Source organism: Myotis myotis, unplaced genomic scaffold (genome assembly GCF_014108235.1).
Source record: "Myotis myotis isolate mMyoMyo1 unplaced genomic scaffold, mMyoMyo1.p scaffold_m19_p_4, whole genome shotgun sequence".
Taxonomy (NCBI): domain Eukaryota; kingdom Metazoa; phylum Chordata; class Mammalia; order Chiroptera; family Vespertilionidae; genus Myotis; species Myotis myotis.
In genome coordinates this window covers 77480-90975 of record NW_023416346.1, presented here as the reverse complement: position 1 = coordinate 90975, position 13496 = coordinate 77480, and the positions used below count along the sequence as shown (strand labels likewise).

Genomic DNA, 13496 nt, shown 5'->3' with positions numbered 1-13496 from the left:
AGAGAAAAAAAAATTAACAATGAGAGAGAATCATTGATTGGCTGCTCCTGCACACCCCCTCACTAGGGACCAGGACCACAACCCCAGGCATGTGTCCTTGACTGGAATTGAACCAGGGACCCTTCAGTCTGCAGGCAGATGCTCTATCTATTGAGCCAAACCAGCTAGGGCCACATGGTCGAATTTAATCAGCTCTACACTACACCTTTAGGACACAATTTTCACTCATAAAGTCCAGGGAATACTGCTTGAGTCCTGACTCTAAGACCCATTTGAGGCTGTTGACAAAGCATTACATCATGAGACAGGACAGCATGAAGGTCAAAATGTAGTCTATGGCCTTGGCCGTTTTGGCTCAGTGAATAGAGCATAGGCCTGCAGACTGAAGGGTCCCAGGTTTGATTCAGGTCAAGAGCACATGCCCAAGTTTCGGGTTCTATCCCCAGAGTGGGGCATGCAGGAGGCAGCCAATCAGTGATTCTCTCTCATCATGGATGTTTCTATCTCTCTCTCCTTGTCCCTCCTCTCTGAAATTATACTAGAAGCCTGTTGCAGGAGGATTCCTGCAAGAATAGGGCTTCCTCAGGCCTGCCGCTCACAGGGGTCTCCCAGCTGGGGGCGTGGCTTAGGCAGCTTGTTCGTGCTGCCAAGGCCCAAGGCTGCCCAGGGCTGTTCAGGGGGCGTCTCCTGGCTGGGGGCATGGCTTAGGCAGCTCATTCACACCGCCAAGCCCTGCAGCCGCCCAGGGCTGCTCACGGGGGTGGGGGGTGGGGGTGGATCTCCCGGCTGGGGGCATGGTTTAGGCAGCTCGTTGGCGCCGCAGCTTCCCAGGGCCACTCAAGGGGGGGTCTCCCAACTGGGGGTATGGCTTAGGTGGCTCGTTAGCGCTGCCAAGCCCCACAGCCACCCAGGGCCACTCACGCGGGGGTCTCCCAGCTGGGGACAGGGCTTAGGTGGTTCGTTCGTGCCGCTGCCGCCCAGGGCCACTCTTGGGGGGGGTCTCCTTGCTGGGGGCGGACCCCCAGCTGTGGGCAAGGCTTAGGAGGCACACGGGGGCCAGATGGTGGCTGGCACTGGCCCGCCCTGCCTGCAGTATGCAAATTAGCCGCCATCTTTGTTGGTGGTTAATTTGCATATCGCGCTAATTATCCAATGGGAGGCATAGCGGAGGTATGGTTAATTACCATGTTTGGCTATTATTATATAGGACTAGAGACCTGTTGTACACAGAGATTTGTGCAATAGGCTTTCCCTTCTCCTGGCTTCTGGCACAGGTTTTCCTCCAACACCCAGGACCCAGGCCTTTGCTCCGGCCAGAGCTGCCTTCAGTCTTCCCTCCGCTGCTTGGAGCCTATGTATGCAAATTAACTGCCATCTTTGTTGGTGGTTAATTTGCATATTGTGCTGATTAGCCAATGGGAGGTGTAGCGAAGGTACAGTCAATTACCATGTTTGTCTATTATTAGATAGGATATATTTATTATTATTATTATTTTTTAATGCAGTCTATGCACCATCCCTGGACAAGGCTGAGCAGGACTCAGAAACACATCCTGGAAGAGAATTCCTGGAATAGTCAAACGTGGTCTATCCTCCTTCCTGGCCACATGATGGTGCATGCACCCCACTCCCTGACAGCTCACGTGCTGAGGTGGAACGAAGGCCTGGCAGGTTGGAGGGGCTGCTCATCAGTCGCTTTCGATTGCACAGTGCCCACTGTGAACTAGTCTTGCCCTAATATTTTTTAAATTATTTAAAAATATATTTTTATTGATTTCAAAGAGGAAGGGAGAGGGAGAGAGAGATAGAAACATCCATGATGAGAGAGAATCATTGATTGGCTGCCTCCTGCATGCCCCACTCTGGGAGTCAAGCCCACAACTTGGGCATGTGCTCTGATTGGGAATTGAACCCTGACCTCCTGGGTCATAGGTCAATGTTCAACCACTGAGCCATTCCAGCCGGGTGCCCTACTAATTTTATGGCTCTCATTTCAAGCACATTCCGAAGCACAGGAAGAACCTCTGATGTATTAGTGTCATCCTAACTGTGCCCTGGGCAACTATCAGGCCAACATGGAAACATCTGGAACTGTGTCATTTAGGAAGGGTGTCATACTATCCTACCTACATGGGACATAATTAAGAATATCTGGAAAGGGGAGTAATAATCTTGTTACTTTAAGTCAAAATTATATACTCTGGAGAAAACCCTGGAAATAGTTGCTTTCTTCCCATTAATTAAAATAATATGATGAATTTTTACAGAGAATATGCAGACAGACTTGACAAAAATAAACTTATTTTTCATTATATTTAATGTTGTAATTGAATGTATTGGGGTGCTATTGTTTAATAAAATTATATAGGTTTCTTTTTTTGGTTGTTAATCCTCACTCAAGAACATTTTTCCATTGATTTTTAGGGAGAGTAGAAGAGAGGGGGAAAGACAGAAATATTGATGTGAGAGAAACACATAGTTTGGTTGCCTCCTGCACCTACCTTGCATGGCTTCACCCCCTACTGTCCTGAACCCCGACCAGGGCTTGGGCCCAGGAGGAACCTGCAACCAAAGTACATGCCCTTGATCAGAATCAAACCCAGGACCTTTAGGTCTGTAGATCAACACTATATCCACTGAGCCAAACAGGCTAGGGCAAATTATATAAGTTTCAGGGATACAATACATCATCCATATATTCTATTGCATGTTTGCCACCCCAAGTCAAGTCTCCTTCATCACCATTTATCCCCCCTTTACCCTCCCTCTGGGAATCACCCTACTCTTGTCTGTATCCATGATTATTTTTTTTGTTTAATCCCTTCACCTTTTTCACCCAGCCACCCCAAACCCCCTCCCCTCTAACAGCTGTCACTCTCCTGCCATGATGTATGGATGGTTGGGGTTCACAATATTATCAATTGCCTTGAAGAAAATTATGTGTCCCATTAAGGGAAATCTTGAAAAGAGCAAGTGTTTCTTGAATGTTTACTATGTGGTAGGCACTGTGCTAGGCAGTCAGTATGTATTATTTTTTGGGTCCTCAGAAGAGCCCTATGACATAGGCATAGGCATCCACTTAGAGAGGTTAAGTAACATGTCCAAGATCACAAAGCTAGTCATGGAGGCAGCTGGATCCATATTCAGGTATGTCTGACACATAGTCTTGTGATCCTAACCTTCCCACCCATAGACATCTTAAAAAACATGAGGCACTATTTGGAAATCCAAAATCTGGAATACAAAATAAATAAATAAATAAATAAATAAAATTTTTAAAATATTAAAAAATCTGGAATGCAGCCAGTCAGAGATTTCTAGAATGAGGAAATACATTTTCTGAAGATGTCCTTTCTTATCTCTCCCCTTCTTTGTTTCTGTCACCTGCAGATACCCCATGGTGCTCCCCTGTCAAGGTGAAGTACGGCGATGTGTACTGCAGGGCCCCTCAAGGAAGGTACTACACAACAGCCCTGGGGACCCGGTGTGACATTCACTGCCAAAAGGGCTATGAGCTGCATGGCTCTTCCCCACTGATCTGCCAGTCAAACAAACGGTGGTCCCACAAGGTCATCTGCAAGCGTGAGTAACCCAGCCCTGTGTTGGGTCCTCAGGGCCAATTGGGGCCAGATTCGTTTGCTCTTACAGACTGTTTGTTGAACATTTTGTGGCAGGCCAAACTCAAGGTGCCATTCATGCTCTAGATCTTTCAGGGAGCAGACTGAGGCTGACTTTGTCAGGTCATACCTTGCATAGCTTCCATCCCTACTGTCCTGCCTCCCTGACCCCTCCCTGGTCTCCCCTGGGACCACTTTCTTATTAAATCCCTTACACACAAATTCTTATCTCAGGGTCTGCTTCTCAGGAACCTAACTTAAGATATTGGCTTAGCTGTGATACCAACCCAAGCCAGTCTGATACAAAACTTCATGTCCCTTCTGTGTGACCTTCAACCATCCATTGTTTCCATGCATTCTATCATCTATCTATATCTATCTATCTATCTATCTATCTATCTATCTATCTATCTATCATCTATCTATCCATCTATCATATCTATTTGTCTATCTATCTATCTATCTATCTATCTATCTATCTATCTATCTAATCTATCACCTAACTATTTTATCATTATTTATTTTCAATTACAGTTGACATACATTATTACATTAGTTTCAGGTGTACACCACAATTATTAGACATTACATAAGTGATTATCCCAATAAATCTCGTACCTATCTGACTCCATACATAGTTATTAGAATGTTATTGACACCAATGGACACAGACAGTAGGGGGGTGAGGGCCTGTGCTGGGAATTGGGAACGGGCGGGGAGAGGTCAATGGGGGGAAAAGGAGACATATGTAATACTTTCAACAATAAAGAATTAAAAAAGAAAGAAAGAAAAAAATATTCTGCATTCACAAACATCTTTCTGTCCTATTCAGGCCTCAGAAGTCTTTACCTATAAAGCACATTAATATGATTTTTAAAAATCATATTAATGCTATTGATTATATTTCCTTATCTGAAATTTTCATCCCCAAGATTATATGAAATGTTAAAGGGTCTTCTTTAAGAAGAAGAAACAAAAAGATAGTAATGTGAACTATAAAATGGTGATAAATCCATATCTATCAACAATTAAAACTAAAATGCAAAATAAACAAATATGCAGAACAGAAACAGGATCATACATACAGAGTACGCTTTTCCACAGTTTCCAAATTGGGGGGGGGGGGGCGTGGAGAGGCGGGTGAAAAAGGTGAAGGGATTAAGAAATACAAATTGGTTGTCCATTGTATTTATTTTATTATTTTTTAAAAAATATTTTTATTGATTTCAGAGAAGAAGGGAGAGGGAGAGAGAGATAGAAACATCCATGATGAAAGAGAATCATGGATCGGCTGCCTCCTGCATACCCCACACTGGGGATGGAGCCCGAAACCCGGGCATGCGCCCTGACCAGGAATCAAACCGTGCCCTCCTGGTTCATAGGTCCTGGCTCAACCACTGAGCCACACCGACTAGGGCAGTTGTCTATTGTATTTAAATTAACTCTTCACCCTATGCTCTCAGAGTTTCTGGACTGTGAAATTCTATGGACAAAGACTACGGAATATTGAATGTCTGCTTTGCTGTTTCAGAGAAGCGATGTCCTACACTTGCCATGCCAGCAAATGGAGGGTTCAAGTGCGTAGATGGCGCCTACTTTAACTCTCGGTGTGAGTACTATTGTTCACCAGGATACACATTGAAAGGGGAGCGGACGGTCATGTGTATGGACAACAAGGCCTGGAGCGGTCAACCAGCCTCTTGTGTTGGTAAGAAACTATCACAGTCCTCAGGAGGCACATACTTTGGAAGGAGCAGGGGATGTTTGAAAGAAAGCATCAAAATCCTGCGAGTAAAGCATAGCATCCAACTTTGCTTTCAGTAGCTTCCTTCAGCCCAAGATCTCTGGCTCAGCCAAACCTACCCTCAATCTCTATTCTCCATAGCTGATGGCTTTCATCTGACATTTGTCTCATATACAGTATATTATTGATTTTTTAGAGAGAGAGAGGGAGAGGGAGAGAGAGAAACATCAATGATGAGAGAGAATCATGGATTGGCTGCCTCCTGCACAACCCATACTGGGGATCGAGCCCACAACCTGGGCATGTGCCCTTGACTGGAATCAAACCAGGGACCTTTCAGTCTGCAGGCCAATGCTCTAGCCACTGAAACCAGCCCTTCTATGCCTTTGCATTTGCTGTTCCCTCTGCCTGGACACCTAGCCCTTTTCGTTAATTACCTAGCAAGCTCCCACTCAGGCTTTCGGGCAACTTCCATCACCCATGAGGTTTTCCCTACCTAGACTGAGAGACAGTCTTTCGATAGTGCTAAGATTGGGGAGAAGAGCTTGTTTAACATTATCCCCATGAACATAAGCCCATCAAAACCTGGAAGCAGAGAACATAAGTGGGTGCCAGGTGAAGGGCAGCCTTCTTCTTGTCCTCATTGTCCTTGTTTCTAATTGGAAAATGTCCTTCCCAGTGTGGGTGGTTGAACACAACCTATGTCCACCATCTGGAAATCCATTCAAAGACCTTAAACTCATTCTAACTATGGAGGATTGACCTGGGAGGGGGGATATTGTTACCGGGAAACCCCTGATTGGGCTCGGGCTACCTGTCGCTATGTCCAATAATGAAGGCAGAGTTGAATCATATAAGGTGTTTATTAAGAAGGCCAGACAACCAAGAGAACAGGGTGCTTACAAGAATCAAATCTTGCCTTACCTTATGGCAAGGTGTAGGGGACAGGACTATAAAGAGGAGTAGGCTGAGGAATAGAGGTTGGCAAACGGTCAGGTATTGTCAAGAGATGAGATGATGTTGACGAGATGTTTTGACTCCTGGTGGGTTGGCCTGACCCTGCTTATTGGTTTTCCTTGCTGGATTCACAGTTGAATCACCTCCTCCATTGCTCCACACAGGCTTTGAAAAGGAAACTTAAGGAAAACTTAACCTCCTATTCACATGTAAGAAACTTAAATCCCTATTCATATAAGTATATGTGTTCTAAGATTTTAAATAATTTTATTAGCTCGGCTGGTGTGGCTCAGTGGTTGAGCATTGACCTATGAGCCAGGAGGTCATGGTTTGATTCCCAGGCAGGGCATATGCCCGAGTTGTGGGCTCAATCCCTCAGTGGGTGAAGAATTGGCCTGTGGGCTGATGGGTCCCAGGTTTGATTCTGGTCAAGGGCACACGGCTGAGTTGCAGGTTTGATCCCCAGTGTGTGGCATACAGGAGGCAGCCAATCCATGATTATCTCTCATCATGGATGTTTCTATCTCTCTCCCTCTCCCTTCCTCTCTGAGATTAATAAAGTTATATTTAAAAATAAAATAATATGATTATTTTTCAGATTAACTCAGGTGCTCTATCTGTTAGATTATCGGTCCCCCTATCATTATGATGGGATGTGTAGGTTGCCATGCTCACTCCTCTACTCCACACAGGTATTCTTACAGTTCTTGCTAACTCTGGTCCTCTCTGATACCCAGGGCTGTCCCACTGCTGCCTACACAGTGGTTGGTGATCCCCTCTCACTCTTTTACACTTGTCCCATATTCTGGACAGTCAATAGTCACCTTGGTGAGAAGAAAAAAGAATGTGTGTGCAGAGGTTGGAGAAAAATACTAGGTGAGCAGCAGACAAACACACACAGAAGCATTTGGCTTATTAACATAATTTTAAAATACTTGATTACGTCTTAAAATCCCAGACCACATGGAAACTCCAAATGTGAGGAAATGCTTTCCAGTTTATAAATCAGGAGAATGATAACAATCCTTCCTCAAGTGGGTAGCTGTGAGAATTTGATGAAATAATGCAGAGATAGTAAGTTAGCATGAGGTGGCCATGGAGGAGGGTCCAGTCAATATTTACCATTATTTTTAGTAATTTATTTCTTCTTGTTTCTCCACTGGAAAAGTACTGCTTCAGAAAAACTAGGCCAGTTTTGAGGGATTATTGTTAGCTAGCCATAAGCTGGCTTTGCGAAACTCTGAGACTCATCACCCAGATGACCTAGTTTAGAGCTCACAGTGTCAGTATGTCTCAATGATATAGAAAACAACCTAGAATATCATCCAGATGTTTAGTGTACATGACACAAAGACTAAGAGAATCTCTTCACTCTAACAATGTCGCTTCAAGAAAAGATAGTAGGACAATGTAATTGTACATTGAAATCTATCTCCTCTCCTCTAACCCTCCCCTTTTGCTTTAAATTTTTTCTATTTAAACGTAGCTGGTTTTGCTCAGTGGATAGAGTGTTGACCTGGGGACTAAATGGTTCCAGATTCGATTCTGGTCAAGGGCATGTGGCTGGGTTGTAGGCTCGATCCCTAGTGTGTAGCGGGGGGGTGGGGGGGGTGGGGGGGGCATGAAGGAGGCAGCTGATCCATGATTCTCTCTCATTATTGATGTTTCTATCTCTCCCTCCCTCTCTGAAATCAATTATATTTTTTTCTATCAAAAAATATTGAATGTATTGGGGCAACATTAATTAATGAAATTATATAGGTTTCTATAATATCTGTATATTGTATTGTGTGTTCACCACCCCAATTCAGGTCTCCTTCCATCACCATTTATCCCCGCTTTACCCTCTTTCACCTCCCCCCACCCCCTTTCCCTCTAGCAATCATCATACTGTTGTCTGAGTCTATGAATTTTTTGGGGGGGGTTACTTAATCCCTTCACCTTTTACACCCAGCCCTGCAACCCCCCTTTCCTCTGACAGCTGTCAGTTTGTTTTCTGTATCTATGGGTCTGCTTCTATTTTGTTTTAGTTTATTTTGTTCATTAGATTCCACATATGCGTGACATCATATGGTATTTGTCTTTCTCTGACTGGCTTATTTCACTTAGCATAATACTCTCGAGGTCCCTCTATGCTGTCACAAAAAGTAAGATTTCCTTTTTTTATGCCCAAGTAGTATTCTGTTGTGTAAATGTACCACAGCATTTTTATCCACTCATCTACTGATGGGCACTTGGGCTTTACATTTTTAAAAAATAAATATGCTTTCAATTATGAAATTGCCAGTTATATTTGACCAGAAAAGGGCAGATATTGTATACTTGTCTTTCTGATTCACCCTAGGCTGTTCCAGAGCTTGTTCCAGGGGTAAGTGCTCCAACTTAGGTTTTAATTCACACTGTCACTATGTACATGCATGGCCTTAAATGAATTACTTAAGCTCTCTGAGCCTCAGCTTACACATCTGTAAAATGAGAACACTGTGTGGCTTCTGTAAGCCTCCATAGCATTTTCTTTTACTTCTCCTGAGGCAGTGCTATTTCTACCTTATGTCACACTTTATGTGTGCTGACATAATCCCCTTAATAGACTGTAAACTCTTTGAGAATCACATGATTCTCTTGCCTTTGTGCGCCTTGACCCCAAGAGTTGAAATGATATACATTGGGTAAGGCAGGCACTTACCAAAAATTTGTGGTGTTGAATTCCATTGAACTGGACTATAACTAAGGTACCTTTCTATAATGTTTTATGATACTGCTTTTAAAGCAGGAAAGACTCACTATGGCTGAATGCCTTTACATTTTTCTGGGTTACTGCCATATTGCCAAGTCAGTAGGCAGAGTTTAGAAACATGAGGAAGAAGAAGCTATAGCTAATAAATTATGCCATTATGACACCTAGAAAGGCCAGTTGAATGCAGGTTTAGTCATGCACATGTGAGTACCCAAACCATCTTAAATCTCAGCAAGAGAGAAGGAGCAAGATGAAGGAAAAGAAATACAGAGGGGAGTTAACAAACCCTTCAAAGATGAGGAGTACCGCCCTAGCCAGTTTGGCTCAGTGGATAGAGTATTGGCCTGTGGACTGAAGGGTCCCAGGTTTGATTCCAGTCAAAGGCACATGCCCAGGTTGCTGGATCGATCCCCAGTGTGGGGCATGCAGGAGGCAGCCAATCCATGATTCTCTCTCATCATGGATGTGTCTATCTCTCTCTCCCTCTCCCTTTCTCTCTGAAATCAATAAAAATGTATTTAAAAGAACAAAAAAATTGAGGAGTGCCTAGAACTTTGGGCATGTCAAATGCTGGGTGTCAAATCCCAAGTGGATGAGATAGTTTCTTGATGATGGTGAGAATACTCTGGTATGTTTTCAGATATGGAACCTCCTAGAATCAAGTGCCCAAGCATGAAGGAACGTATGGCTGAACCCAATAAGCTGACAGTACGGGTGTCCTGGGATACACCTGAGGGAAGAGACACAGCAGACGGCATTCTAACTGAGTGAGTGAAACTTTTCAGATGGAATGATGCTAATATATATACTAGCAGCCCGGTGCACAAAATTCATGCACATTAAAAGGGAATTAATTGCCCTTACTGGTTTGGCTCAGTGGATAGAGCATCAGCCTGTGGACTCAAGGGTCCCAGGTTCGATTCTGGTCAAGGGCATGTACCTTGGTTGCAGGCACATCCCCAGTGGGGAGTGTGCAGGAGCGGCTGATTGATGTTTCTCTCTCATCGATGTTTCTAACTCTCTATACCTCTCCCTTCCTCTCTGTAAAAAATCAATAAAGATTTTTTTTTTAAAAAAGGGAATTAATTAGCAGAGATATTTTAATATTGCTATTTGCCCTTTCTCTATAATAGAAGTGTGAGAGATGAAAGGAAATTAGTAAAATGTATATGAAAATAATATATAAATTTATTAATAAATAAACAATAACAAAAGGATATAACAACAGAGGTATGATATAAAAACGACAAAAACCTGATATGAAAACAACAAAAACATGATATGAAAACAACAAAAATATGATTTGAAAACAACAAAAACATGATGTAAAAACAACAGTGATGCAAACAATGACTGATAAAGTGTTTAAACTTATTCTAATATCTCCCTGTATACCACATTAAGAGTGAAAACACTTTCAGAGTGCTTGACTAATTTCCCTTGTGATGAAGTACTTAGAACTTTAACTGTACCATCACATGCTCTTCAAACTCGAGAGAAAGCAACATATAACTGACCATGTGCAAAAACGGGTTCAGGTAGGAACATGCCTACTCTGTCTAGAGTTTGTCCTTGTGATTTATTAATAGTCATCACAAATGCTGGCATCACAGGAAACCATCGTCGAATCAATTTAAATGGGAGGCCAGTGTCAGATGGGGACAAATTAATTCTTGGAATCAGAACAGCCTCTCCCTCTGCAGATCCTGTTAATACTTCAGCTTCGATAATGTTAGGTCAAATCTTTTGATAATAAATCTGGTACCGTTACAAAGACCCCATTTACTATTGAGATTTCTCAATAGCATGATGATTGTACCCACTTTCAATTTTAATTTATGGCATGGCCTTCCTGAAGAAGTAATACTACTAAGAAATTCAATGGGAAAATTTTTCTTTTTCAGCATCATCTGTTGAATCAATGAAATCATCACTCAAATATGTGTGAAAAATCTCCATCGAGTGTATCCAAATTTTCTTCATTTAATTTTTGAACATGCTCATTTTTTGGACAAAGAATTGCACATTTAGATATATGTTTAATATTATCTATAGCAGTGGTTCTCAACCTTGGCTGCACATTAGAATCACCTTGGAATCCTTTTAAAATCCTGATTCCTGGGCCTTATCCTCTGGAAATTGTTTCTTTGTTATGGGATGGGGCCACAACATTAGTAACAAAGAAACAGAATTAAAACTTTATTATGGGGAGCCACTACAGTATTTTGGACAGGTTCAAGCCTTGGACTGATGAGAGGGCACAGTCCTCTTATTGCCACATGCAAGTCCCAGCTTGGAGGGCAGGGCCCTCCCAGCACAATTATAGCCAACAGCTGTAGTTGTACGCTTGAACCTATGGTCCAAACACATGGCCCCAGGTGCCTGAATGATGTAGGCTTGATAGAGTTCAGGTGCATGTAGTTGAGTAGGATTGAAACCCAGGAGAATGTTGTAAACATCTTGGTCACGCCCTGACTTTGCCTCATAGCATCTGCTATAAAATAAAGACGTGGCTGTGGGCATGGTCGCTGTCTCTCAGAGAAGCAGCGTCCCACCGTGACCTGGCTTCCATTCTCTTGTCTGTCTTTTCTAAGCCTTTCAGCCACCCCCACTCAGGTTCACCCTTGGCTGTGCTGGTGCGGCACACTTTAGAAAGATCTGCCTCCACGCTCCCAGGGAGGGTTCCTGCCTCAAACCCTGCCCTTATAGAAAGCAGCTCCAGGAAACAGCTCGGGGGAGGGCAAAGCTGTTGCCAAGACAACCCCTGCAGGACTGACTTCCTTCCGCTTGGTCGCAGTTCTGGTAGGGATGAACACCACCCAGGGTTTTTATATAAATATAAATATAAATATATATATATATATATATATATATATATATATATATATATATATATTGATTTCAGAGAGGAAGGGAGAGGGAAAGATATATAGATACATGCATGATGAGAATAATGGATTACCTGCCTCCTGCACGCTCCCTACTGGGGATTGAGCCAACAACCCAGGCATATGCCTTTCATTGGAACTGAACCTGGGACCTTTCAGTCCACAGGCCAACACTCTATCCACTGAGCCAAACCAGCTAGGGCAAAACATTTTATTTTTAATTTATATTTTAAACTTGTGGACACATTAAACAGTTACAGAAGAGTCTTCTTTAAAAAAGCCTAAGGGTCTACTGCCTTCTTTCCCACCTCAACACCATTCTCCAGGCCAATTACATTTATAATTTAACATACATCTAAAATGCTTTTTTAAAAATATATATTTCTTTTATAAAAAATACTAGAGGCCCGGTGCACAAAAATTTCTGCACTTGGGGGGAGGGGGGGGGTCCCTCAGCCCGGCCTGTGCCCTCTAGCAGTCTGGGACCCCTCGGGAGATAACAACCTGCTGGCTTAGGCCTGCTCCCGGGTGGCAGAGGGCAGGCCCAATCCCTAGATGCAGCCCCTGGTCGGGCTCAGAGCAGGGCAGATTGGGGGGTTGGGGCACCACCCCCTGTCACACTCAAGGCAGGGCCCATCAGGGGGGTTGGGGCTCCGTACCCTGTCACGCACAGAGCAGGGCCCATCAGGGGGTTGAGGAGCTCCCCCTGTCACTCACAGAGTAGGTCCGATAGGGGAGTTGGGGCATCGTCCCCTGTCACACACAGAGCAGGGCGGATCAGTGGGTTGGGGCGCCACCCTCTATCACCCACAGAGCAGGGCCAATCAGGGGGTTGGGGCGCCGCCACTGTCACATTCAGGGCAGGGCTGATGGGGAGGTTATGGCTCTACCCCATCACACACAGAGCAGGGCCCATGGGGGGGTCGGGGGGTGTTGGGGCACCGCCCTCTATCACCCACAGAACAGGGCCGATCAGGGGGTTGTGGCCCCGCCCCCTGTCTCACACAGAGCAGGGTCGATCAGGGTGTTTGGGCGCTGCCCCCTGTCATGCTGATCCCAGTGCCGGGAGGCCTCGCGGCTCCGCTGATCCCAGTGCTGGGAGGCATATTACCCTTTTACTATATAGAGTAGAGGCCTGGTGCACGGGTGGGGGCCAGCTGGTTTGCCCTGAAGGGTGTCCTGGATCAGGGTGGGGGTCCCCACTGGGGTGCCTGGCCAGCCTGGGTGAGGGGATGATGGCTGTTTGCAGCTGGTCACACACCCTTCAGGGTGGGGGTCCCCACTAGGGTGCCTGGCCAGTCTGGGTGAGGGGCTGAGGGCTGTTTTCAGGCTGGGGGTGACTGAACTCCCAAACGCTTCTTTTTTCTTTTCTTTTTTTATTCTGGGCCAGCTTTAGCTTGAGGCTTGGCTCCAGCTCTTAGGCCTCCGCTCCTGAAAGTAGGTTTCTGGCCTTTGCATACAATGTTGTGAATCTGCTGGCTGAAGTCCGGCGGTATTTATTAAAATGTTTCAAACTGCAGGCTCAGAGGCCTGCAGACGCAGGCGGGGAACGT

General features: G+C 44.5%; 1 protein-coding gene across 4 annotated transcripts in view; it reads left to right on the top strand.

Moving 5' to 3' along the window:
* Positions 1-13496, top strand: part of SRPX (sushi repeat containing protein X-linked) — a 96362-nt gene that overhangs the window by 52202 nt on the left and 30664 nt on the right. For 3 of the 4 annotated variants that reach the window (XM_036306156.1, XM_036306155.1, XM_036306154.1), the window contains 3 exons: positions 3391-3582; positions 5149-5325; positions 9696-9822. In XM_036306156.1, the coding sequence (XP_036162049.1) occupies positions 3391-3582; positions 5149-5325; positions 9696-9822 (496 nt within the window). The remainder of the gene's footprint in view (positions 1-3390; positions 3583-5148; positions 5326-9695; positions 9823-13496) is intronic. The other variant, XM_036306157.1, reaches the window with a different exon arrangement.